The sequence below is a fragment of the Dermacentor variabilis genome, chromosome 1, assembly GCF_050947875.1.
Source record: "Dermacentor variabilis isolate Ectoservices chromosome 1, ASM5094787v1, whole genome shotgun sequence".
Lineage (NCBI taxonomy): Eukaryota > Metazoa > Arthropoda > Arachnida > Ixodida > Ixodidae > Dermacentor > Dermacentor variabilis.
In genome coordinates this window covers 105,111,324-105,137,853 of record NC_134568.1, presented here as the reverse complement: position 1 = coordinate 105,137,853, position 26,530 = coordinate 105,111,324, and the positions used below count along the sequence as shown (strand labels likewise).

At 46.2% G+C, this 26,530-nt stretch overlaps 1 protein-coding gene across 1 annotated transcript in view; it reads left to right on the top strand.

Annotated features, from left to right (window-relative positions):
- The first annotated feature begins 940 nt into the window (after positions 1 to 940).
- The window catches only part of LOC142582430 (nose resistant to fluoxetine protein 6-like), a 119,554-nt gene continuing 93,964 nt past the window's right edge, over positions 941 to 26,530 (top strand). Inside the window, exons 1-2 of the mRNA XM_075692144.1 lie at positions 941 to 1,106; positions 3,401 to 4,094. Coding sequence (XP_075548259.1) covers positions 3,671 to 4,094 — 424 coding nt within the window. The 5' untranslated portion in view covers positions 941 to 1,106; positions 3,401 to 3,670. The remainder of the gene's footprint in view (positions 1,107 to 3,400; positions 4,095 to 26,530) is intronic.

Genomic DNA, 26,530 nt, shown 5'->3' with positions numbered 1-26,530 from the left:
GTATATTTTGCAAGCCATCGCTTCACAGGGCTTTGCTCGGCGCACAAGACGCCAGTTTTTTTATCAATCTCTATTCTACAGCCAATAAGCTTAATAAATTTGTTGGAACACTACGAGCAGGCACTGCATATTTATTGGACAATCTTTCCTGCTTACAGTGGCGCTTCAAGGGGTGAAATCGCGAGAAGCGCAGCATACACCAGAAAAGCTGCTAAATGGTTTATGAAAGAAGCTAAAATCCGTTCCTAATGAATTGACGTCATGAAATGTCCTTCTAGTAAGAAAAGAAGCATTGAGCAGTGCATGCTTACATGTTATAAGAACAATAACACATGATCATCATGTCAAGGTCCTGGGGCCCAACAATGTGCCTCTTCTGAATCAGAATAAGCCTGTAGGCTGAAAACGAGCGCTAACATCGAAAGAGGTGGATGGAGTGTTTTTGTATTTCCGTGTGTTTGACGACATCGGGAACTCTAGAATTTTTGAGGATTCGCCTGTAAGAACCTCTGAAATATTTGAGCAGAAAAAAAAATCCTTGTTTCGTGTTTAAGACAGACTGCACTTATGCACAAGCTTTTTCGACAGCTGCTGTCACACACATGAGATGCATTAAAGGGATACTAAAGGCAAATACTAAGTCGATGTGGACTGTTTAAATACCTTTCCAGAAACCTCGCAACGCTTGTTTCATGCCAAGAAAAGACCTAGTTTACGAGAAAATTGTCTGAAGAGTCTGAATACACTTTTCGAAATTCAAATATCCCGCCAACCAACCGCGGGAGTGTTGACGTTGCATACGCCTTCACCGGCCTTTGCTGCCGTCGTTGAGTAAAACGGCGCCCGACAGACGGCGGCACCGAGCCAAGACAGAGGGCGGATTCGCCGCTGCAACTGCTTTTTGGTCAAGTGGCGTAGACCGTTCGGGCATCACGTGACATCACATGAAAGTTGAATTCTCTGCTACTTGTAGTTTGTGCGTGTTTCGCGAGGCGGCAAAACCACCGCAGCACTACGCGATCAGGAAAGTACTGAAACGCGAAAGCGTGGGCGGCGCAGAGTCGAGTGAAAACGAAACCTTTCGACCACCCTCGTCGTTGTCAAGGGTAATTTCAATGAGTTCTTTTTTCTAAATGATGAAATCGAAATGGACAAGTAGCATTTTATTTCGTCTTTTAATGCAATACGAGGATGCCTTTTTGCAACGACTGGTTGAGTACTAGTGACAGAATTTAACTGAGTAGTGCTTTCGTCGCCGGGCAAGTGCTCGAATGTCCCGGGGGAGTTTCTAATCATGTCCTGCATTTACCTCGATTTCTCGATTATTAAGCCTCTGTTCGCGATGATATTGACGCCTTAGAGATTGTCGAGCACGAATATATCACTTTAGCTTCACTTAGTATTTGCCTTTAGTGTCCCTTTACACCTGTGTTATGGGGCGGTAGCTGTGTAACAAGTGAACTGTGCACAAGAAGTCTTCCTTAAGGGCTTTTTGTATATCACCATTAACATATTCTTCCCAAACTGCTTACGCTTTTATCATACGTTGGAGCACAGAAATACGCGTCTCCTTATATACACTTATCTATATAAAAAGAGCGGGGGAGGGTGGAGTCGGGGGAGAAATTATTGCAGAGGGGCAGAGTTCATTGCTCGTATATCGCAGAGTTTTGATGAGCCGCCATCAGCTTGTGTGTCTCTACAAGCACAAGGGGACCGAAGGCGGCGAAAAAGGGGACCGCGGAACTACTGGCGACAGTTGTTCCAGCGGACTTGACTTTTTCTCTGGCATTGCCAACGAGTTTCAGACAGTTGGTGAGGGGCCCTCAAGAGCTCAACGTTGACAACGCAAGCGCTTATGCGCTACATGTCACTTTACCAGCTCCGTTGCCATTATCAACGACATGCTGCTAGGTCTTGCGGAAAGAAGTAAGCGAATGTACTTTTTAGACAAAGAACGCCCCAAAAAGCCATTTCAAGTGCTAAAAGCAAAAAAAAAGTATCTGGGTGATCAATGGGATTCATGCAACAGTTTTTTTATTAGCTCTCCCCCACTGATGACGCGGCATCCACCGTTACTTTTGACTATCGAGCACCCAGAACACGAAAGCAGCCACTAAAGCGTCTATTGGAACGCGAATCCGGGCTTGCCCGCGGGAGCGTTAACATTTGCTGACGACCGAGCGCCAATTGTGCGAGGCCACACTGCAGCGCTCTGCGCCTGCCGCCTCAGTCAGATGCCTCCTCCCCTTCTACGTGCGTCGGCCTCCTCTCCACTTCTCTCCCATCTTTTGCTGTACACAAGCCGACAGACGGCTTTTCTTTCGCATGATTATTGTAATGCTGACGCATTAAAATAGGCATATGGAGGCGCACATAACAGACACAGACATTAATAAGCCGACTAAAGTCTGGCTAAACCATTTCCTAACCCCAGTTCGTGCTCGTACAACAAAAGGGTAGAATCTGAGCGCGCGGGAACAAGTAGGCATTTTCCTATAATCCGACCTCTACAGATGGCATACTTCGGTGAACGGAAAGGCTTAAAATGCTTTCTGCGAGTAAATGTAACTATTTGGTTTAGTAGTTTTCAGTGACATTATCAATTCGCTGCGCCAGTAGGCGGTCTTGCCGAAGTCGTCTTGGAGAGGTCGGAAATCATGATCGTTAGAAATCGTACAATAAACCACAGAATCGCCCTACGAGTAGACGTAAATAGACGGCATGATCATTAATGTAAATTAGCAAAATAAGGGGCCCAAGGACAGTGCATTGGGGCACTCCGCGAAAAAAGAAAGAGAAGATTTAGCAGAGGAATAATTGTTAGCATGGGGGGGGGGGGGCACGAACTGCGGCCCACTACCACTGAAATTACGGATCGAGTTTGAAACTTAGGCGAGAAAGCTAAAAAGCCGTTGATGCGAGAGTTTGTCCTGCATCCATATTGATGTGTCGCATTAACGATTCAGAGGACCTAACAAATCAAGGTCATTTAATTCGAAAAAAAAAGAAGCCATGCAAGTGAAAAGAGAAAGCTTTGGCGAGAAACGGCGTGACCTGGAAAACATTTGTACAAGACGGATGACGACGACAAACAAGCGCTCATTCTTGTCAGGCTCGCCGCCTCGTGTGCCATACACGCGTCGAAGACGCGAACGAAAGTCAGCCGGGTGAAGGAACTATAAAGAAACCAAAGCCGAACGGCATCTTTTTCTTCTTTTTTTTATCTATTTGCGTTGCGCGCAGTTTCTGCCAGAAACGATGAGCGCTGTCGTTTGGCGCGGCCAGAGTATGTATGTACGCTGCAGCTGACGCCACGTCCAGGTGACCGACTATAACGGCCCGCGCCGCCCTGTGGCCTGATTTCGCGCTCCTGAAGGCATCCCCCCATTGGCTGCAGGTCGGCAACGGACGACGGCGGCCATCGGCACGGCAGAAAGGGAGAGCCCGGGCGTCTTCTGTGATGCCGGTCTTCGCCGCCGCAGTGGACCGCGCGCGGAAAAAGCCTTCGTCGTACACTGGTTTTCTCCCGCCTTCCCCTCCCACCGCGACGCGGTCGCCGCTTTCTGGGGGCCCCCCGCGAAAGTTGAACGAGACTCCTCGGCGCGCATCCTCCAGGGACGATTGCTCTTCGCGAAGGTCCGCACGTTCTCCCAGCGCTTGAGCGGGCATGAACCGACGGTCGCCACAGCCCCAGCGGCAGCGCCGACGTCGCGCTGGCGTGACCGTCAACGGTGCCACGGCCGGCGTCGTCTTCGTTGTCTGCGTCATCTTCGCGGTCGCCAGCTGCTGCGCCGGGGTCACGCTAGCCGAGGAAAACGGGACTCTATTGGGAGATGGAACGGAGACCTCGGCTTTTGTGGACGACGGCAGCACGGCGAGAAATGATTTCGCCGACGACGCCACGCCGCCTCCCAAGCTGACCTGGGAAGGATTTATGCACAACATGACTACCAGCTTCGGGACCGTGCTGCACAAGATCTTTCCGCTCATGGTCAGGGCCAGCTCGGAAGTGGAAGTCGGGCCCGAGTGCATGGCCAGCTACTTCAAGCTCTTCCTTGGACTCCGTAAACTCAAGGGCTGGGCCGTCAGACGTAAGTTCTCAGCTGGGAGTTTGTTTTCTGTGCTTCGAGCACCTTCATTCATCCTTTATTTGGCTTTCGTATCGCTACATTGATTGACTGTAGCCATACGATAGGCGCATCTTTCTCGCTTTCTTCGTGCCTCTCTTCAAACAAGCCGCAGTGCGCAAGAAAATGGACTATGCAAAAGACACGGCCATCTCTTCTGTCACGCGAATGTTCACAAAACGCACGGTTAGACCGAACAGTCGCGTCAATTCTTGTCTCTTTGATTCGACACAACATAAGTAGAAAATGAAGCGCAAGAACATTTTCTGGCCAAGTTTGTTTTCGTGGCACACAATACCTGGCAAAAGTGAACGGCTGTTTACAGAATTTAAAAGAGCAGCATATCTAAAAAAAGAGATAAATGCGTAAGAAGAACAGAGAATAACTGAAGAATATCCTGCAACCGTGTTCCCAAATCGCGTGGCACGAAGTTCAAGCGTGTAGGGGTTCAATGCGAGCGCAGACCGCTTCGAAGTAGGTGGTCCTAGAAGGCGCAGGTCATTTCTGTCAATTCCTGTCATGTGGCAGTAGATCATAACTGCAAAACCAAACTAAGAGGTAGCAAGAGAGAGAGCGAGATAAACGGGATGGGAAAGGAAGGGAGGTTAATCGGATGAGATTCTTGTTTGCTACCCTGCACTGGGGGAAGGGTAAGGAGAAATGAAAGACGGAAACAACAGCAGAAATAAGAAGCAAAGAAACGAAAAAAATGTATGTAGGGAAGGTCATGAACGTCCATGCGAATTAGTCTCTCCAATCTAAGAGGCAGAATTTGTCCTGACGTAACAGAGATCATCTAACCCCGTACCGCAAGGTTGAGCTTCACAAGCGCACGCAATCCAAACCATTCTGCTTGATTCACCAAGCTTTATATTTGCCACTGTTGCGTCGTCACCTGGAAATGCAATGCGCCGTTTTTTTTTTTGTTTCATGCTCTGGCCGATGCCTCTGGTCTTGTTGCTGTTGTAGTACCGTCGTAAAATGGCACGAAATTCGAGGATGAAGGTACAATTTCGTAAGATTCGTGTTAGCAGTACGCTTTCGAAAGGGTGAAGTCATACAAGCGGGGCTCGTGCCAAGTTCGCGGCAAGAATGCAACCAGCCGAGAAATGTGCTAAAATTCTGGCTCGCCGGGAAAACGTCCGAGGCCTTTGGACTCGAAATCGGCCAGGTCATCAGCCTTCTCGCAACGGTGAGATCATCGGTCGCTATTTAAAAGCTTGATGCGGAGGAAAAGAAAGTTGCGGACTTGGTGCATGGCTAAAAATACAACACGTGTCAATTCGTTTAGGCGCTAAAATGTCCGGGCTCGTCGAACAAAACGTGAGAGCACGGGTACGACCGAGGCGCAGATATATGGCGAGACAGCTGCAAGCGCGCTCCCTTTTCTTTCTTTTCTATAACAGCCGAGCAGCGGCGAGCTGTCTGCTCTCGATCTCAAGGCAGTCAGAACGCTTTCGTTAACCTACAAGCTTACTTAATTCAACACGCCGTGTACATGGAGAAGGGGAAATGCGAATATGTCTGGGCCTATTTTTTTTTTCTTTGTTGCACGGTTGCTGCAATTTTCGCCGTTCAACATCTCTTAATTCCGAGCAGGACGCTAGTTTTCAGGATTCCTTTGGGGCTATCGGCATGGAGTGGCTCTTCCCCAGCCTTTTCAATTAAACGCATTGCAAAAATGCAAGGCGGCGACCTGTCATTTCACACGTTCCTTTTTCGCGGAAAACTGTCAAGATAATTCTCTCGGGGGATGCTGTTATTACTGGATTTCTCGTGAAGCGCGCACAGGTAATAAGGGCCTTTGAACCCAACTGGAAACATTTTGTATACGTAAAAGCGTTGCCTAAGAAGCCTTAGAGAGAAATTCGGTGGTACGCGGTGTTCAATGAATTGTGCACGATTCTGTAAGGCCTAAGCAAATGAAGGAGTCCGTTCCTGACGAGCTGTCTTGTCTAAATTTTGGTGCAGGAAGTGCTTCCTTGGGTCTTGTATAGTCCGAAGATTATTTTTTGCAACCTGGCCACTGAGCTTACATTATTTTCGTTTTCAGTGAGCACCATCGACATGACCGCATCGCAACCCGCCTTGGTTGCTTAGTGGCTATGGTGTTGGGCTGCTGAGCACGCGGTCGCGGGATCGAATCCAGGCCACGGCGACTGCGTTTCGGTGGGGGCGAAATGTGAAACACCCGTGTTCTTAGATTTAGGGGTACGTTAAAGAACCCCAGGGGAACCAAATCATTCCGGAGTACCCCACTACCGCGTGCCTCACAATCAGGTCGTTGTTTTGGCACGTAAAACCCCATAATTTAGTTTTATTTAATGGCCGTTTCTCAACAACTCTGGAACCGAGAGGTGGGGAGACTGCGCCAACAGCCCTGAGGACTCACTCCCCTATGAAATAGTAAATTAAGCTTTGGTTTCACAATAACAAAAAACAAGAAAATTTGTGTAGGTGCAATGAGCTTCGGACCTGTTCCCACACTCAAAATAAGCTTGCTGAGCTTCTGGTGCTTGGCCATTTGATAGTCGTTATAGTCATCTGTTGGCAAATACGGCACCATTTCTTTTTATTAATAGATATATGTGTGGGAGACATTGGCATCATTGCATGGTGGGGCCATTCACTCCTTTCCGCTTAGCCATACGCAAGAGATAACAAACGTAGGCCCGTCCTAAAAGATAAAATACAATCAAAATAAATATTGTGCATATCCCACGTACTCTGGGCATTGATGTTATTTGCAGGTTGGTTTGCAGCTGGCTATCCAATACCGTTTGGGGTTCTACGAAGCGTTACCAGATGGATCAACATGTTTTTGTAAAGTGAGCATATTCGTATGTGACGCGAGCGTGTGTGTGACACCAGCGAGACGACGGCATGAGGGCTGATCCATTGTATTCTGGTGAAGGCACGTTACTACCGGTTCCGTTATGACCTGGACTATTTCCCCGAAGGTGGTGCAATGTCACGTGTCTTCTCAATACGCTAGATGCCACAGGGAACGATGGGGGAAAATGGTGCGCTCTGGCTTTTACAACCGACTTGCTGCACTGTGACATGACACACGCGAAGGGCAGGGGTAATTTTGACGATTATTCGCGCGTGCCCTTGTTGCGCCTGCGACCTAATGGAAGCTAGCACGCATGCGCCTACCTTCGCTTTCCAAAGCAGATTGTTTTCTATGTGACGCGACGCGCTCTCAAATCGTCTCAAAGCCTTGGTTGGTGTTGGCACAAGAAAATTAAGCACGTCTAGTAAGCTTAGCATCGGGCTTTTCTGCTGGAGAGCCCCGATTAAAACCCTACACGAAACATTTTTTTTTACGTCGGAGAAGGGACAGGATTCTGCATACCTACCGACCTACTTCGAAGCACTAAATTGTAAATAACGTCGGAACTTATTTACGCGCGGTTCGCAAAAAAAAAGAAACATTCGAATGGGCGCATTGTACAGCACAACACGTACATTTTAAACCGCCATTCAGAACACATTCGCTTGGATGTTTTTCAAAAAGCGATAATAAAAATTAGAACAATTTCACGAGCAGTTCACACATATATAGTTCAAGAAGTCGCAATGCAATGGGCTCACATGACGCACCTGTGATGTTGGGTAATAGAACCATGGGCACAATCATGTGATAAACGCTCGGTGCGCGTTTTTAGCGCGTTGCGCACTCAAAGCAGGCATGATTATTGCCTGCGTAGCTCCGAATGACATGAAATTCTCCGATGTTCGTTAAACTTGAGTTCTTTGATTTTGTCAGGAGTACAGAAAGTGCAGGTATAAGAGAACGCGCACCTCGTACATCTTCATGGTGATGCAGTCTCCGTCTTCGAATGATTTTCTGCGCAAGTGCCGCTGAAACCGCTTGAGCGACTTGCTGTCTGAGCTGCAGAATCGTTTGAGAGGTGTCCGTTTCACCATTTGCTTTCGCGTTAAAAAATATGGTGAGAGTAGGATCGTAGTGTTTGCAAAAAGATGCCTTTTCGCCCGGCACAGGGAGGGTCTCGCTCCTCGATAGGTGTCTTGCCTTGGCAGCTTCGCGGTGCCTCCTCTGCTCTGTGTAAGAGCTTTTGAATGCATGTCGCGAAAAAATCTCTTGCAAGACCATCGTCTATATTTACAACACTGACATAATACCATTATCGGGGTTCATGAGAAGATAGCTGCGCTGGGCAGCGTACCGTTCTGCAGTCGGCTCAGCCGCTTATGCAGCAACGGCATCCGCTGACCAGCACTGCCGCGCTCACCACTGACGTGGCTGCGGACGCTGCGCGCACGTCTACGAGACATACTGCGTGTTGTTGCAAAAACTGTCTCAGATAATGATAGATAGGTGATTCGAGACAAAATAACTGCTTTAGAGCAGCAGCGGAAATAAGAAATACCGCAATAATAGTCGATCAGGTTATCAAACGACTATTTTTCAGGAAACAAGTTTTAATTAATGGCTCTAGGGGGCCTGGTGTAATCGCAGAATTGAAGTCAGTCGATACTCAAAGCATAAGCTTTGCTAAAATTCATGCTCCTATGACCAGTTCCGAGAAGTACAGACTTAAATTTTTCCGTGAAACTTCATGACTCTTCTAGTTAACGATTTCCTGTTCCCCATTTTCACTTAATCCGGAAACGTGTGGCCTCAAACAATAATAAGTTAGACTGCATGCAAACTTCGAGTATACATCACTCGAAACTGGCTCGAGACAAATTTCTATCGAAAGGTTATCCATTGATGACTTCAATTCATCAATTACAACATATTTCACTAAATTCATTAAGTTAATTCATAAGATTTTGACATTAATAATGATATTGGCGATTATCGCACAAATTCTGATGTGCACCACTGCTATACCGCCCAAGCACAACCGTTACCTTTCAATCTTAGGACAGTACCAGCTTATTTCGTAACTGTTAAGCTGTTTATACTATAGCTCTTTCGTTATGTTACCAAGCTGCATTATCACTTTCACATGTTCTCCGAATCCCATGTTTTAAAAATTCTCAATTGGTTCTTAACAAAATATTTTGGTGTTCACTAAGGAATACCCGTATTCACTTTTTTTAATTGTCTTTAAACCCGCAATACCGTATGGCCTTTCCTTCGCATTTTTTTTTTACTTGCTTTGGATTTTGAGGGCCCAAAAAGGCTACGAAGCTCGGTCAGTAAAAATGCTTTTGCCTTCAATCTAAGTAAGTAATCTCAGACAATAGTCGCAGAACTACGGGGCATAGCGAAAGCTTGGCAAGTCTGTTCTGAGTAGGCACCGCATCGGGCATTCGGGTAAAGTGAAGGCATCTCTAAACACTCTGCGCTCGACACCAGTTTTCAAGTAGAAAATGCTTGGACTATGGCCGCACCTGTCGCTGGCGCAAAAAGCTATTCGCGCAATAGTGCAATTCTTGAAATCCACCGGGCTGAGTGGCCGTTCGAAGTCCTCTTGCGCATCTACCGTCATGCGCGTAGAGCGCACTCCCCCTCCTTTCCTCTTTCACCATTTTCCTTACCCACTGCGTAGGGTAGCAAACCTGACGCTCGTCTGGGTGATCTCTCTTCCTTTCCTATTCTGGGTTTCTCTTTCACGATACAAATTAAAACGCGAATAATCCAAAACAAATGAGAAGGCGTCCTCGCGTTTCCACAGTCGCCGTTGTGTGCAGCATCGGCGTAACTCTGACTGAGGCGTGCAGTATGTGTATACAACATGTGTAGCGCGACCGGCTATTTAGCGATAACACATCGCACTGTGAAGTAATCCGTCATATGAACTGGGTTAAGATATCGATTGCGAGCACTCGTAGCTTTTGATTTCTGTCCTTTTAGTGGTGCCGGAAATCTACGGAATCTACCGCTACGGAAGCAACGGAGAAACGGAAATTTGTACCTGACTTGTCTGGCAAGGCAAGAGAATTCCAGTCGCTGAACTGATGTCGTGCCCAGGTGAACATTTTTGATGCGCTAACCATTGTACCATCGCGCATTTTTTTCCATACAGAGAAAACATCCCATTTACGGCGTTGACAAAGTGGTATGCACACTTTTAAAACACGCACGCGTCCAACAAGTATACGCTGTCTGACAATAGCTCCTGCGCCATGTACGCATTGCACTCGTCTTATACAGGGATGCGCGGTCGAAAATACTCGGACAACCAAGCATTTTCGCGGCATCAATGAAAGAACCTGTTACTATATCACAGAATGCCACCGTATCTTTTAACCGGGCGCACGCCTTGTTCGTTAAGTTGACTCCATCCTATGTCAGGAAATTTTATAATCTGATTCCACCTTTAGCCTTCGCCGCTCCCGACTTCATTTCTATTCTTTCGGCATCCACTGTCACTCTAATGGACATACGTACAACTTCACCTGTCGAAATCCACTTTTTCCGTTAACCTCAACTAGAATACCAACTGCATGAGTTAGTTTTCTACGTCAAAGAAGTATTTCTGCATCTGAACGTTACTTCCATTATTTTTCTTTCGATCGCTTGCTCAGCAGTTCTTGATTTCTTCTCACATTTTTTTTTTGTTATCCTCCAACCTTCGGCCCCTTGATTAGTACTGGTAGCATGCACAAACCTGTCTTCGGGTAAAGACTCGCTAGTGCTTGCCACATGCGTTCCAACCAACTTGTCGGCACATTTCTTTCTTACGATCCGACTTACGAATGCTTGGGCGAGATTAACGCACACTATCACTGCTTCAAGCGGCTGACATGCATTTCGAACTTTTTTTTGCAAGGCTATTGAACGTTAGTTTTCAGCCTATTAATCTTTAAAGCTAGCCTTAGACATTGCCAGTTCAGGCCCTTAATCATTTGGTGTAAGCCATGTCCGGTGTTTTTTTTTTTTTTTTAGCGGGACCATGGCATCTGAAAAACGAAGGCTGCTGGTACATTCCTTGTTAATGTTACACTTAATGCCTCAATATCTCGCCTCTTCAATACTTCTTGCAATGGTGCAGTAAATAATAACGGCGATATTCTGCCTCCTTGCATGGTCATCCTTCTTAACTCGTAATTTTTCAGTTGCGACGAATTATGGTATCTGCGAATTTGCGTGCTTATGGTATCTGTGAGTATGCTTCCTCAATGCCATGACTACCCAATGCCCCATTGTCATTTGTTACCTCTACTGAATCGAATGCCTTTTCGTAATCTATGGAAGCCATTTCAAGGATTTGTAATGTACTACAGACTTCCCGCTAACCAGATTAATAGCATGGATATGATCTATTGCAAGTAACTTCTCATAAACCAATCTGTTTCATTGGTTTTTAAATTGGTGCCCTGATTCTATTCGAAATCATCTTGGTGAATATATTTTACAATACAGACTGCAGACTAATTAGTTTTTGATTGTTCAGTTCTTGAGTGTCTCTTTCCTTATGGATGAATATTATGTTGGCATTAATCGATCCTGTGGTACATCTGATGACATGAGGTGCTGTAGGTAAGGGGTCGCATTGTTTCGTTAGTGCAATATCCCCACCTTCTTTGATGAGATCTACTGTTATTTCATCGTCTTCTCCTGCTTACATCTTGGACATATGTGGAAAATTAGTTCTAACTCCATTCGTATGGTGAGAATTGAGACTTTCATATATTTTCTAGAATTTTGTCTAATAACAACTACCTGGTTGTTCAGGGTACTGAACAATTAACTATGTCTCCACTGCTCCCTTTATCTTGGCTTTGAAATTACTGACGACATTGTCGCATTTATCATTGAAAATATGCATCGTGTTTCTGCCAATGACATGTCTCCTTCTTGCTTATTTCATGCTTCCTCAGTCCTTTACTGCTTTCTCAATGTCTCCGATGTTATAATTTGGAATTTCACTCATTTTACGCTTATTGACCAATTTCAACAGTCTTTTGCTGCGTGGGAGAGCTTGCCTGTTTCATACCTTTGTGCCTGATCTCTGACTTCAGTTACACCATGCGGCATTATTTCCGCTACGGTATTATTTATTACCTGTGTAATATACTCACAACAATACTGAAAAACCTCATACTTCTTAGAGAGCTACAGCTTGAATTCCTATGTTTTTCCCTTTGATTGCTATTAGCATGGTCTGCCTTTTTCTGACCACTTTCCTCGTTTCTTTCCACAAGTAGAGGAAAGCCTTAGACCTCACTAAACAGTGATCGTGACAATTTACCGTGCCTCAAACATCAATATTTATCCGTTCATTGCGTAAAGTCGACATGATTTGTTGTTTCACCATTTGAAATTTTCCATGTCCAGTTCCGGTCAAGAGCGCATTCATTTTGAGCGCACGATTCTTCTCCTCAAGTTCTACCGACATATCACTTCCACTTTTTGTGGAGTCAAGGACATAGTTCGCAATATGGTGTTATTCAGCCTGTTTCCAGAACTTTCGCATATTGTAACCGCCCGTAACTACACTATTCCGAGTTTTAACGTTTCATATTCTTAATTCTGTTTCCTCACATAACGTTTGAACCCTTTAGCGTTATGACTGTACGTTGCTGCAAACTGTGCTACTTTTAAATTGTACTGCCTGTTTATTTATATTATAATGAACGCTGCTCTTTCGCAAATGCTCTAGAATTCATTGATTCACCTGCCCAACACAGCGTACCCGTAAAGTAAAGCAATGAATTTCACCGACACACTATAGCATCTAGTGCTGAAGGTATTCTGACCCTTCACCGGCCAATACAGTCACATCTTGCAGACAATAGGGTAATATTTACTCGAAAATAGTGCGACTATCTTTATCGGGTTTCGGTGTTTATTTACGGTGAAGTAGTCTGTATGCTTTTCGCTGTTCGACAGTCGGCATCTGTTGAACTGAGGATATCTGAATGTATTTCTGTAAAGTTCCCCTTTCTCATAATTGTGAATTGTATTGAGTTTAATTTCAGTATATTCACAACTCACGAATGTTGCAGACATAAACGAATCAAAAGTAAAGAAGAAAAAACTACTAAAATATTTCAACCTTTTGTAAGCGTGTACCAAAAAACTTCGTCAGCTGTTACGCGTTCAACGCGTAACAGGCACATTGAAAATTTTTGAAGTTGTTTTTAAAACGCAGGGAGCGGGAAAAGAGCAGGAACAAGCAGAGAATGAAACCGAGATGTAGTTTATGCTTCGAAAGGATTTTTTAAGCACTAGCCACGATGAGTGAGTGGTGGCTGAATAACCTGAAGGTGACTTCTCGGTCAAATTAGCAGCGACAAAATAAAAAAAAAACAAGAAAGCATTCACATGGGAAGCAGTGACCGACTGTAAAAAAATGAAGTGGTGGTCAAAATGTCGCTATTTGACTGTCAACAATGGCACGGATGTCTGATTTTGATGCAGCGCTAAACACTCCTTGACGAAGCTGTTGGTCAGTGTTTCTTGTGAAAGCACAATTTCCTCTGGTGTTGGTTCCTAATCAACAAACACGTTATTCTGCACACACATATTCCTTGAAGTGCATTGGGCACTTTCATGTGGATGAGTTTTTCGAGAGCCGCCGGTCGGGGCCCCGGAAGAAGGTGCTGTGTCTTGGCAGAGACCTCAGCCCGACACACGGCAACGCTTGTTTATAGGCCTGTCTGACCGACTTTTCATATACATTGTTTTGACCAGGTGCGCCTGCTCAGAAAAATGAAATTTCCGCGTAGTACATATTTATGATATTAAGATACCGTAATATGAATATCTTAATTATATTAAGATATTCATACTAAGAAACCCAACGGCGCGCGCGATTAAGTTCACAGCAGCAGCAGCGCCCGGAAAGTCGGGAGAAGAGGCAAAGAAAGCTTCGCTTTAAAAAAATGTGACTCCCGAAGGCATGACAGTAATCTAATGCGTACATATGGAGAACTTGCGAAGCCTTCTTAAAGCTTTCATAAGACACAAAGTTGTTGCTTTAAAGATCGAGAGCGAAAGCATAAAGGCCAATAGAGCAGTTTACCATAGCGCGATACACGATTCGCTACAAATTTGCGGACCGGCAAGATACTATATATCTACACGCACGCACAGCTGCCTGGAGCATACGTATACTTGACCCCTTGGGACTGCGTGGCGCTGTGCGCAAAACATTTTAATAGCGTGACTTAATCAAGTTCGTGTATAGCAAGGTCAAACGAGACAGCTGTCCGTGCACAATTTTGCTATGCTGTTACTGCCTCCACGCTCGCTTCTGCAGTGTTGTCCATTTATCCCAATTAGCCTTTACGTATATGGCTACAGTCTCGAGCTGCACTGAGCCTGGCCAAAGTGGCGGCATTCAACTGCATGGCTTGGTCTTCAATCTCGAGAAATTTCACAAACCTCACAATTTTCTGAAGGGCGAAGTTTGATTGTGCAAATTAAAATCAGTTTACTTTGTATTGTCAGTTGGTATCGTTATTGAAAGCGCCCGTGCTGCCATAACTGTTGAAACACGTTCGCTGACAGTTATATAGCAAATTTTTTTTGCTCGTAGCAACGTTTTTCTGGCACCAACGTTTTTCTGGCACCATCGCCTGTCGTGATGCAGCCAGCTAGTGAACAAAACGCAAGCACTGGTGCAATCCGCCCGTGTTTGTCTGAAAAAGAGGCCACGAACCGAAAGCATAAGGACAGTGAGCTCAATTCAAGAAAGCAACGACAAACGTTAAGCCTGTTCACGGCCCGAACGCACTCGTGGTATTTCCACTCAGACGGCGGATTACAGAGAATCGCACAAACGCGTATACACGGACGTGCCAGCGCGCACAAAGGACCTGCTCAAGCACGGGCTGCATAGGAGGTGCGTTGCGACTGGCAACGGCGCTTCCACTCCTCCCATGAGACGCCTCCGCCAGTAATTCTTGTCCCACGGCCAAGCAGCCACTCTTCACGCCGGCTATATAGACAAGAAACCGTCGGCTCTCTCGGCTGGCCCTTCTGAAGAAGCTATAGCAGTTTCGTGCACACAGCGAAGGCCGTGTATTTTTACTGACCGTTCTCTTGTTCAGGGAGATAGCCCCATAGTTTCTCTCTGAGTGCACAAACGCAGAATTCTGTTTCGCATGCTGTCATTGTCGCCGGTAGAGCACACGACACAGCCGACGCGCCTCGCACGTCGCAAGCATCACAAGCGAGCTGTGCACGTGGTAGTCTCTTCCCTACGCACTCGACAGCGGCGCTATAGATACCTCTCGTGAGGCATTGAGGTTACATGGAGGCCGTGTAGGCACTAAGGTTAGCTATATGCAAAAGCCAGCTGCTAACCTGTCCAGCTGGTGGGTGGAGTGCTGGGGCCTAACTGAGCCAGGTGGTTTGTTGTACGTAGGACCTGTTCTAGAGCTCAAAAGTTAAATTGGGAGTGCAAAACAAACAAAGAAATGCTCAAGTTGTCATATCTGCCGTTGTTCTTGGCGAAGTGTTTTGCTTACAGGACGCGTTCGTTGTATTCCCCAGGAGTTCTTTATTATACCTTCTATTTATTCCACGAGGCTAGGACACACCGGTTCTCATTTATTTAGCTTAGGTTTTTCGTTGTTCACGTGAGAGACCGGCTGCTTTTGTCGGCTACATGTAACATGCAAAACGGTGGCTCAAACGATCCTACAGATGAAAGCACACTGGTCAAGTGCGTGGAATGCGAGATAACAAGTAAAATACTTAGTCGACACTTTTCCATTCGACCTGGATTATGTAGCCTTCATTTTTTTTTTTGCCGGTTTCCCTGGTAGCGACGGCATTTTCTTATTGAATTTTTTTTTTGTTGCAACGATTGAAAATAAAATCTGCGCTGTCTTCTAAAAGAAGCGTAAGAAGCGCTGTACTCGATGCCCTAAGCTTTGACATTATAACTCATATCGCTAAATGTTCTGTTCATGTAAAAGGACGTTCTCGCCGGAAAGCTGTTTACGTATAATCACAGGCTGCCCAACCAACCGTGTGATTGGTAATATTAATAAAAAAGAAGTTTTGTTTTATTACACCCCGCATGAAGGCACATGCATGCGCCTTTAGAGGATGCTAAATAGCAACAATAAATCAGTTTGGAGTGATATTATCGTAAGACCCGATTTTCATTAATGTTACGGTAAAAGGCAGCATAACAGCATACACACAAGGGTCCCATAGTCATCTACTGTAACGGGAGCGTTGCTTATTCAGTAAAATATGGAAAAAATACAAATGGCAAAGGAAACAATAAGATGTAAAAATAATACACAAAGATACAGTTAGAAGAGCAATATAGACAATAAAACTGTACAACGCTAAATAGTGAAAACAAATAGAAACTCAGTAGTAAGTATAGACTAGTGCACATAAGAGTCTGTGCAGAAATATGGAAGCAGTAAAAACTTCTAGAAGACAATTTGCCGAATAAATTAAAACGCACAATCTCTTAGACGTGAGGATAGGAAAAAGAACAAAAAAAAAAGAAGTTTAAATGGCAATAACAAAGAAATTGCCACCTGGAAGAAAATTTTTAGGGACACATTTTAAATACAGAAAAGGATGGCGGCAGTTTCAATGAAATTGGCAAAGTATTTTCGAATTTAATAAAGCAGCCGTCACTTTCCCATAAAGGCTGTTTACTTTAGGTAGAAAAATTAATATTATGCGCACATGTGGTGCAATTATTGTTATTTAGCAAACTGAATTAATGAACTCATGACGTAAGTCTTTTCTTCTTAAAGAACGCAAGCGCTAGGCTTGAATAGTTCGTGAATAGGTAAAATGTTATTTGTATGCAGAAGTGCACTGGCGTTACAAGTGTAGGATTGACCATGAATTATACGAAAGGCTTGATCTGCATATGTCGCATGCAGATGAGAGGTGACTTTCATATGCATTTGACCATGCAGCAATGCCATTTGAAATATGGATTCGTACGAATGCAAAATAAAGCGTTATGATAGTGACTCACGGAGAGATAAAGTTTTAATGAACGCACTAATACCATAAGCTTTTTTTTTTTGATGTGTGCATTATGATCACAATACTTATGGTGCGGATCCAACTGAGCGCCAAGAAAACTAACACTGTCGCAAGCGAGAATAGAATGACTTTCTAACATTACCTTAGGAAGAACCAGTAGTGTTCTCTGACTCTTCACGAAAACCATAAATTTAGTTCGTATACGATTGATAAATAAGCACTTCAGTTGCAGTAGCTGACTACGTGGTCCAGAATATCATTCATTCCAGACAGTAAAGCGAATCGGTCTTTATAGAAAGACGTTAGTGTAGTATCGTCGGCACATGAAACACAATGAGATTACTGAATACAATTAGTAATATCGTTAACATATAAATAGGCTAGTTAAACGCCTAAAGTTGAACATAGAGGCACACCCTGGTTTGGTTATTTTAGTTGCAGAAAATTAATTTTTAACATACCTAGCATCTTCCCGGTCACAGAAATAACTTCGTAGCAGATTTGACGTAAGATCAGCTGAACGTTTCGGTTGTGTGCTCTCGTTATATATATATATATATATATATATATATATATATATATATATATATATATATAAACATTGCGATTTAAGCAGAAAAATTATCGAAGAGCCTTGATCCGTCAATATGACTTTGCACTGCTATTTTCTTTATTTTTTCAGATTTTTTTTTATTTCGTGGTTCTTTCCCCGTTTTTGTACAAGGCGGACGTCAGCAAACTTGTTATGGCGTAAATCAACGCATCTAGAGTCCTGCTTGGGCGCTCGCACACACTCACACGAATCGGACCAGCGCACATCGCTTAGGTATAAGCCACGAAACTGGAGATCGCATGAATGGGTCCACGTGCCCGCGCGTTCGTTTCTCTACAGCGGCCGCCGGCGCATTCGCTGCGAGCTTCCAAACCGGTCTCGGCGCTGCCACGGTGTGCTGACAGATCTGGGCCGCGCGGTCTCGTCGCCAGCCTCATCCCAACGTGTATACACGCCAAAGGCGGCAGTGGTAGCTGCCCAAGATTTAAGGAGGCGTGTAGTCCGGATTTCGTTTTGCGCCCGTTGCACGAGAGTCCACAGCAATCGCTCCCTCCCGCGCAGACCGCCAACTCGTTGAATTATGAGGTGCTGGCAGGAACGAGTGATTGATGAACGCCGGAGAATGTCTGGCACTCAAAGCCGAACTTCGAGATGTAATGAAGGCTTGGGAGTGTCTCCTTTGTCTGCTTTTGTCAAGGAGGAAAAGGAAACATTCGCACATTGTGTAAGGTTGTCGTCGGTTGGTCCTGGGGTTACTGCTTGCTCACTGCCCACTGGGCCCACTCATTGCCACGCACAACGACGCTCTGCTCGACAGTCAAACGATGCAATCGTTCTTCCTTACGTCACACGAGTCGGGAGGCGGCTATGCGCTGTTCTCTTAGCGCTTCCGTTCGTGATTCTGAAGCGTCTCATATTTGCGTGCAGGCTCGCCAGAGTATTCAGGACAAAAAATAAGATGAAAAAGAAATGCAGTGAGCAGATGCTTCAGTGACACCAGTTGCCGTGAGCACCAACCGCTATCTGTCTTTCAGTTACTGTTGTGTGTGCCATATTGAGTTTCTCCTCTACCGTGAACTAGCACGCTCACTCATGCTCGCGGCCGATATCTCCCCTATCAGGTTGATTAAGAGTGTCCCTGAGTACGAACAAGGGCATCCGTATTCAATTATATATATACTTGCGTGATTTTTTTTACTCCTAATTGCGTTCGTCATTTCAAAAAATGCATAATCGTTTCGCGTAACATTTCAAGGAACCAAAAATAATGCACAAGAAAAATTGTCGCCAGAACAATTTTTTTTTTTGCGTAGGTCTTATAGAATTTTTTGATGTTTAGAGAAAACAAACGGACAAGTAAAATGATGGTGGCCCGAAGATGAAAGAGAGCTCAGGTGTTATTCTGGACACTGTCGAATTTCGCCATATTGTCTCATTTGCAATCTGGTCAGCTCTCATCGGCCCAGAGGGCTGCAACGGCCTCTCTGATTGGCTCAAAACGCCGTCGTTACCAAATTCGACAATATGGTGCAATTGGACCTTGTCCAGAATAGCACTCCGGGAGAAAAAAAAAAGAACAACAAAGGAACAAAGAAATACTGTCAATGCAGTTCACTGTTGAAAAAAAAAGTGGCCAGGAGCTCACGGACAGCACGACACAAGTTTTCAAACGAATACGTTTATTTGACTCTTTAGCCTCGTTTCGTGGTCTGTGGCCGAAGGGCATTGCTCGCGCGTTGCTGAATTGCACGCATGGCGCGTTCGTCGCCGAACACCAACTAACTCACTGAGACGCACGGGCGGTCGTGCGAAAGCTTTGTGGCATCTGAAAGTTTAGATGCTGTGGCTGGTGGTGGGGCTGTGTAGGGCTCCTCCTCCTGCTTTCTTCTTCCACCTCATCCTTTCGTTCTTCTTGTAATTCCTAATGATTCTCTTATTATTATTATTATTTCTGCTCCTCCTCCTATTCTCCTCCTCATCATCATGCTCTTGTACTTCAATTTTAGCGATTCACGACAAGACACACTACAGGAAAGGAATCATAGCCATAAGGGTGCAGAAATTCGGCATTCATAAGCTGCAATATTATTTAAAAACAAACGTTTTCTTCTCTAAACTAAGATTCGTAGTTATCAGATGCATAGTGCTATTATTTGGCCTTGATGCGCGTCTTGTGGTGATTGGTGGCATCCCAGCGCAAGCGAAATGAGCGGGGTTAGAGTTATAGGGACGAAAGTAGTGTGTGCAAATTGCGAACTTTCTGCCTGTCGGACCCCGGGCTCAGGTGAAAGACTTGAGCATCGTGAAGGAGTGAAATAAAGCCAGGCTTAATTTCATATCGCATGCTGGACTCGCTGATCATCCATTGTTCAAGTTGGGGCCCCTTCAACAGTCGACAAATACGCACAGATATTTGTAAGATACGTCTCGGTAGTTCGTCATTGAAAGTGGGCACAGGAGGCTACGAGCATCGATCGCACTGCCCACTGCTTTTTGACTTTTTGACCTGAGCGGGAAAGAATCAGCGCTATCTTTTCCTTCTTCCTTGTAATTGCTTAAGCGTTGAGCGTCCCTTCGTAGCTTTTCACGCATGCACTCACACAGGTGCGCAGAGCGCACGCGCTGTACCAAAATGCGCGACACATAGTGCCGCAATTCAGGAACCCGAAAGAAACTTCAACTAACTTGGCATCCTACTACGGCAGCTTTCGCAGCGGTGAACGATTCGAGGCCGTAGTGCACGCTTCTCACCTACTAGCTCTCTAAAGCCACACTGTAAGATTTGGAGAAGCTGCGGGCTGCCCGACTTCGGAGCTGTCTGTCAGGAGCTTGTTTGCACCGTCGTCTTAAAATATGCGGGTGCCTTGGTCGATTCATATCGTCGGTACACGCACGCTCATTTAGACTTTCTTTGTCTTCTCATTCACGTTTGTATACACGGTGCATTCAGGATGAAATACCTCAATGAAGTTGCGGTCATCAACGTGTTCGGTGACTCCACAGAGGCCGCCTTTGCCTTCTCTCGTCAGCCGCACGTTCTGAGAAAGAAAAGAGAGAAACAGAGAGAGAGATAAAAAGAAGGCAGGGATGTTAACAGTCAAGAGTCCGGTTGGCTACCCTGCGCTGGGGGAAGGGAGTAGGGGAATAGAAACAAGGGAGAGAAAGGGAGAGAGGGGAGTAGAGAGCCGTCCACGAACAGTGCTACAGAGTCAAAGGCGCTAGCACAAGCCAGATGTTCTCATAAAGCAAAGAAGTTCCTTTAGTTCTTTCTGAGCCGATGATCGGTGGGGACGGTGTTCTAGTATTCTTTGTTCACTCAGCAGACGATCGTCTAGTTTCCTGAATGCGTTGGTCATAGATTGGCTTTGTGCTTCAAACTGAGGACAGTGGCACAATAGGTGGTGAATGCTCTCCGCGCAACCGGAGACATCACATGCAGGACTGTCAGCCATAACAATGAGTGCTGAATAAGCTTTTGTGTAAGCAACTCCCAGCCACAACCGACACAAAAGAGACGCTTCGCGTTGGTGTAGTCCGGCCGGGGCTCTGAGTTGCAGCGAAAGGTTGAGTCTGTGCAGTCTGGTGCACCTGTGTGTGCGTTGTTAAACTTAGCTAACTAGAGTCTGCGTGCTAGAATGCGAAGCTGTCTCGTAGCGTCTCTCCTTCAGAGAGGAATGGGCACGCAGCGGTCTTCTTGGTTTGACGTCCGAGATGCCTTATCTGCGTCATCATTTCCTGTGATACCGCAATGGCCTGGTATCCATTGAAAAGGGATATCATGGCCTTTTTCTCTCAAGTGATGGATGATTTCCATGATTTGGCACGCCAGTTGATCGTGAGTTCCATGTCGGAGAAATGACTGTAGCCATCGTAAGGCCGGCCTTGAATCCCAGAAGACTGTTCATTTTTCAGGACTCTCTGTGTTGATCACATGAAGCGCATCGCGGAGAGCCGCGAGCTCTGCAGCTGTAGGCGTAGTGATATGGGAAGTCTTGAACCTCTGGGTTATTCCCATTGTTGGTATAACTACAGTGCCACCGGAACTGGTTGATGTAGTTGGTGCATCAGTATAAACGCTGTATAAAAAAATTACCGACGATTACGTTCCTTCCTAATGCGAAATTTGAGCGCAGCAAATAAGCTGTTTCACCTTTTGGATAGATTGAGGCAAAGAAATCGAGCAACACATGTATGCGCTATCACAGAATTTTTTTTTTATTTTTCACACGTATTCCTTTAACAAAGACTCCACTAACAGTTCTTGACAGTGATGAAGGAAGCTTTGTGGTCGGAGAAATAGACTGATATATGTTCGACTTGGTACACCAATGCTTGATTCTCAAAGACGAGATCTATACAAGTGCCTCGCGAGGTTGTCACAGCCGTGGGGGAAGCAGAGGCTAAGCGCCGCCGCCGAGAAGACCCTGCCGTTCGCGCCGCCGAAGCGGAGGCTCATTGCCGCCGTCGAGAGCAACCAGCAGTAAGCGAGGCTGAAGCAGAAGCTCATCGCCGCCGCCGAGAAGACCCTGCAGTTCGCGCCGCCGAAGCGGAGGCTCATCGCCGCCGTCGAGAGCAACCAGCAGTAAGCGGAAGCGGAGGGGGGCGGCGTGTACACCCAGCGGCAAACGATGGGGGCAGAAGCGCGCGCAGCAAGCGGACAACACGATAAAGGGAGGAGGGAAGAGATAGCAGCGACTGACTGATGCCTTTGACTGATACTCTTTCTGCATGGCGGCGACGGTGTTCTATGCAGTCACGTTATCTTGACTCTCTAGCGGCGTCAGCGGCATCCAGCGGTATCAGTCGGTCGCTGCTAGCGCTGGGGGGATGAAAGGGGGGCGGAGCTGGTTACGAGGCCGACGCCGACGACGACGCCGACGACGACGCGAAACCCAGGAACGGACGCCAAAGAGCTGCGCTCTAAAAAAAAAGCCTGCAGTCGCTGTATTTCTCGTACTTGAGGAGCAAAGTAAATTGCTTGAGTGCTGATGACGGCAAATCCGACTTTTTCTGAACTCCTGGGATTGTGAGGTTTACTTGAGTACGACTCGCACACTATGGAAAAATTAAAGGTCTTGCAGCAGGTGCGTACCCTGAAGTAAGAGAGGCACGGCGCGCGAACAGTTGTCCTGAATGTTGTGTGGGGCCTTTCTACAAGGAGATTTGCGAGGTGGTGGGTGGGGGCCTGGGGAAGTGTCTGATGTGCACACTTTTTTTCAGCTAAAATAATCCTCGTATGCAACAGCCGTAATTCGTTGAGCGCATGCTACAGATCGCCGCACTATCACACCACTCTAGTGAGCCTTTAATAATGCGACAACAAGCTAGATTCATGTATTGCGACTTGTTCACTACAAGCGAACGAAGCAGATGCGGAGCTTATACGGTGCGGATGAGACGTCAGAGGAGACAGAGAGTTCCCGAAACTGTTTACTAGTTTTAACTGCATACCTCATAATATATCGTTTTTTAAGGAAAAAGTAAATATTTGTATTGTGGAATGTGCATTGTGCATTTGTATTGTGCATTTGTAATGCACGGAACTACACCATCGACACCGAGGTGTGGACAACGCACATGAATGATACGCAAACCACAGCAACACAAACGTCGGCTGTAATCGTAGGGCGACAAACTGGCAAGGAAAATTCATTGCAGTAGAATTCCAACGCGTGGTACTTGCGATAATAAAATGTAAACAGTGATGAAAACAAAGATGAGAGCACATATCTATTCAAATAGCACTGTTTGCTCACAGCCGCAAACATATTCTTTGTACGCTGGTGCATTATCAAAACGGTTGACATGCCTCCTGTTTATTTATTTATTTTTCTTTTAGTGCAAATCAACTTTTTCTGTCATCGCCTGTGACAGCAGTGTTTCACCTGTTCAGGTAGGCGCGTTTATGAAAGAGGCGGGCGTTACTTGGGCAACAGATCCCAATGTCTAGATATCTAATTAACAAGCTGATTAAGTTTCGAAAGTTGTCCACTTAAGGGCATACGTTGCAAGCCGAGCAATAGTGAAGTCACGTGCGTTTGCTTAGCATGTAACCTTAAGTCTAGAACCCCTTTCTAGATATCCGGACTATAGAGTTATACGAAATTAATGGGCCCTCCAGGTAACAGTACCCCAAAAAACGTGCGTCACGCAGTTCAGGACTATCTTAACTGTAACGACAATTCATCTTTAAGTAAATTTTGCGGGCGAATATCTCAAGAACGGCGCTATAGTCTTAGGATTTCTGTTATCAATTTTGCAATCAGAACATGGACCCTCAATTAATTACTTAGAACCGTTATTTGGTGAATCTTCTTTACTTAGCCACCTTGGCATTGCGATTTGTCACGCAAGTAACGTCCGACTCTTCAGGCAACGCTCCTGAACAGGCCGAATGGCGCTACCTGCTTCAGGTGATCTTTCTATTTAACTAGGACTATTTAATTTATGAGCCAAGCTAATTGTTACCGCGGAAGGTTCGGCCGCTGAGTGCCATGAAAAGAGTTGAAGTTGTTACAGACAGGTTTGGTAGTATATGGCATTGAAATGTGTATTACCCATGAAAGCAGAGTACATTTCGAGAGATAGACTAGAAGGTAAGAAAATATTGTCACAGAAGGATGAAAGAAGAGAGAGGAAGAAGATCGGAGACGCTGGCTGCTGCGTGTTGTTGGTGGTCAGCCATCTTAACCACTCTGACTCTTCCTGTATATATATTGTAAATATAATTTTCTAAACTCGCAACATCCCCGTAACATATTGATGGAGGTGCTCGGTACCACGGCTGGAAACGGAGCTCTGCAGTGGACGTCGCATCACCGTCTGCACCACGAATGACGGTGAGCACGCGGTATCAGCGTCGTTGCTGCCTCCAACGTCACTGTCTCAAGCTACGTCGCTGTCACCTTCGGTTGTCGTTGTGCAACCCAAGGATCCTGGAACTTTCTGCGGGATCGATGGCGCCGACGTTGAATAGTGGGTGGTCATGTACGAACGCGTGAGTGGAATTAACAGATGGGGCCCTACGCGTATGCTAGCTAACGTGTTGTTCTACCTAAGAGGCATGGCAAAGGTGCGGTACGAAAACCACGAAGATGAGCTAACCAGCCGGAACCAATGCAAAGAGAAGTTAAGAGTTGTTTGGCAAACCAGCCAGCCGTAAAATTGCCGCAAAACAGGAACTGGCCTCCCGTGCCCAATCCTCCATGGAGTCCTAGGTCTCGTACAACCAGGACGTGCTGGCACTTTGTCGTAAAGCTTATCACGACATGACAGAAGCCGAGAAGGTCGGGCACGTGCTTAATTAAGGGCATTGCTGACGACGCGCTTAATCTGCTCATGTGCAAGAGCTGCTCTACAGTTGACGCAATCACTAAAGAGTGCCGACAATTCGATCAGGCCAAAAGCCGCGCGTCTTGCAGCCATTTGTCAGACTTTCCAATACTGCCGCAACGTCGACGTGTGAAGATTAACCCGCACAGCAGCATGCGTCGCCATCAGAGGACGTGGTGCGAATTGTTAGGCGTGAACTGGATGCGATGGCGCCCGCAGCTTTCTTTTCGCGTAGCCCTGATGCTACCACATTTTCAGTTCCGCTCGTAGAAGTGATAGTTCGCCAGGAACTCGAAAACATTCGTTTACAGTCTGTGTGTGCTTTCGCCAATCCCAAAGCTAAAGAACACCCTTCTACTATTTTCGCTCCACCCCGACGCTTCTCGCCACGTTATCGAAACCCGACTGAGGGGAGAACTGCTGACGACAAGCCGATATGTTTCACCTGTCACCGCATTGGTCATGTCGCTATTTACTGTCGCAACTCGGGCCCCTAAACACCTCGCACGCCGACCACCTGGGCCGTTTTGATGGAAATACCCGCAATTTTTCGCCCACTGCCGAGTCTAACAGCGCCGACAACTCTGCTAGGAACACGTGGTACAGCCGCTAACCATCGGCGCGCGGACACCAGTCTCGTTCACCGCAAACACGTCGCCCATCTTCCCGTTCGCCGCAGCCGCGTCGCCTTTCGTCCCCTGTGGCTTTTGGCCGCACCCTGTCGGAAAACTAGGAAATGCAGCTCTCGGAGGTGGTGCTGCATTGCCGACTATTGCAGCAAATCGTCTGTCTGTGCCCACAAGGAGAAGTATAATTGACGTTAAAATAGGCGGCGTACCTGTCGAAGCACTCGTCGACACTGGAGCCCACGCATCTGTGATGAGTGCTAGCCTAGGTATAGACGTTTAAAGAATGTCCTCAACCCAGCAGCTGCCCGAGTGCTTCGTGTGGCCGGCAGCGGCGTGGTGGTTGTTCTTGGATTGTGTACTGCGCGTTTAATTATAGCCGGCCGCCCTACTTCTGTTCTCTTTGCTGTGATCGACAACTGCCCTCACGACGTTATCCTTGGATTGGACTTTTTATCCACTCATTCTGCTCTCATCGACTACGCGACCGGCGTTCTTCAGTTAGAACTGCCTCAACTCGCCGATGCTCCTAGTAACGTCCCACCACGCTTGTGCTCGCTTCAAGATGTTCGTCTGTTACCCGAGGCAGTTACTTACGTCACTTTGACCGCCCAGCCACAGGTTCCTGACGGTGAATATGTACTTCACCCCATCATCGACGTGCTTTTGAAAACGTTGCTGTTCCGCATAAGTTGGTCACGGTTACTAATAACGACGTCGTTCTACCGGTTCTGAATTTCAGCCTGTGCCCTCAAGTGCTTCCGGCAGGCATGTTCTTGGCTAGCGTTTCTAGTGGTTGCGAATTTGACATTGAGAGTCTGAATGCCGAGAGTGGCTTATAATGTTAATCGATGCTGACAGCTCTGGTTTCTTAACGGATGACTTCGCAAAAATGATTGCACCTGACCTCCCCTCTGCACAGGCCACGGACGTGCGACTCCTGCTTGAATCGTACAGTGACATCTTTGATTTCGGCGATAGGCCATTA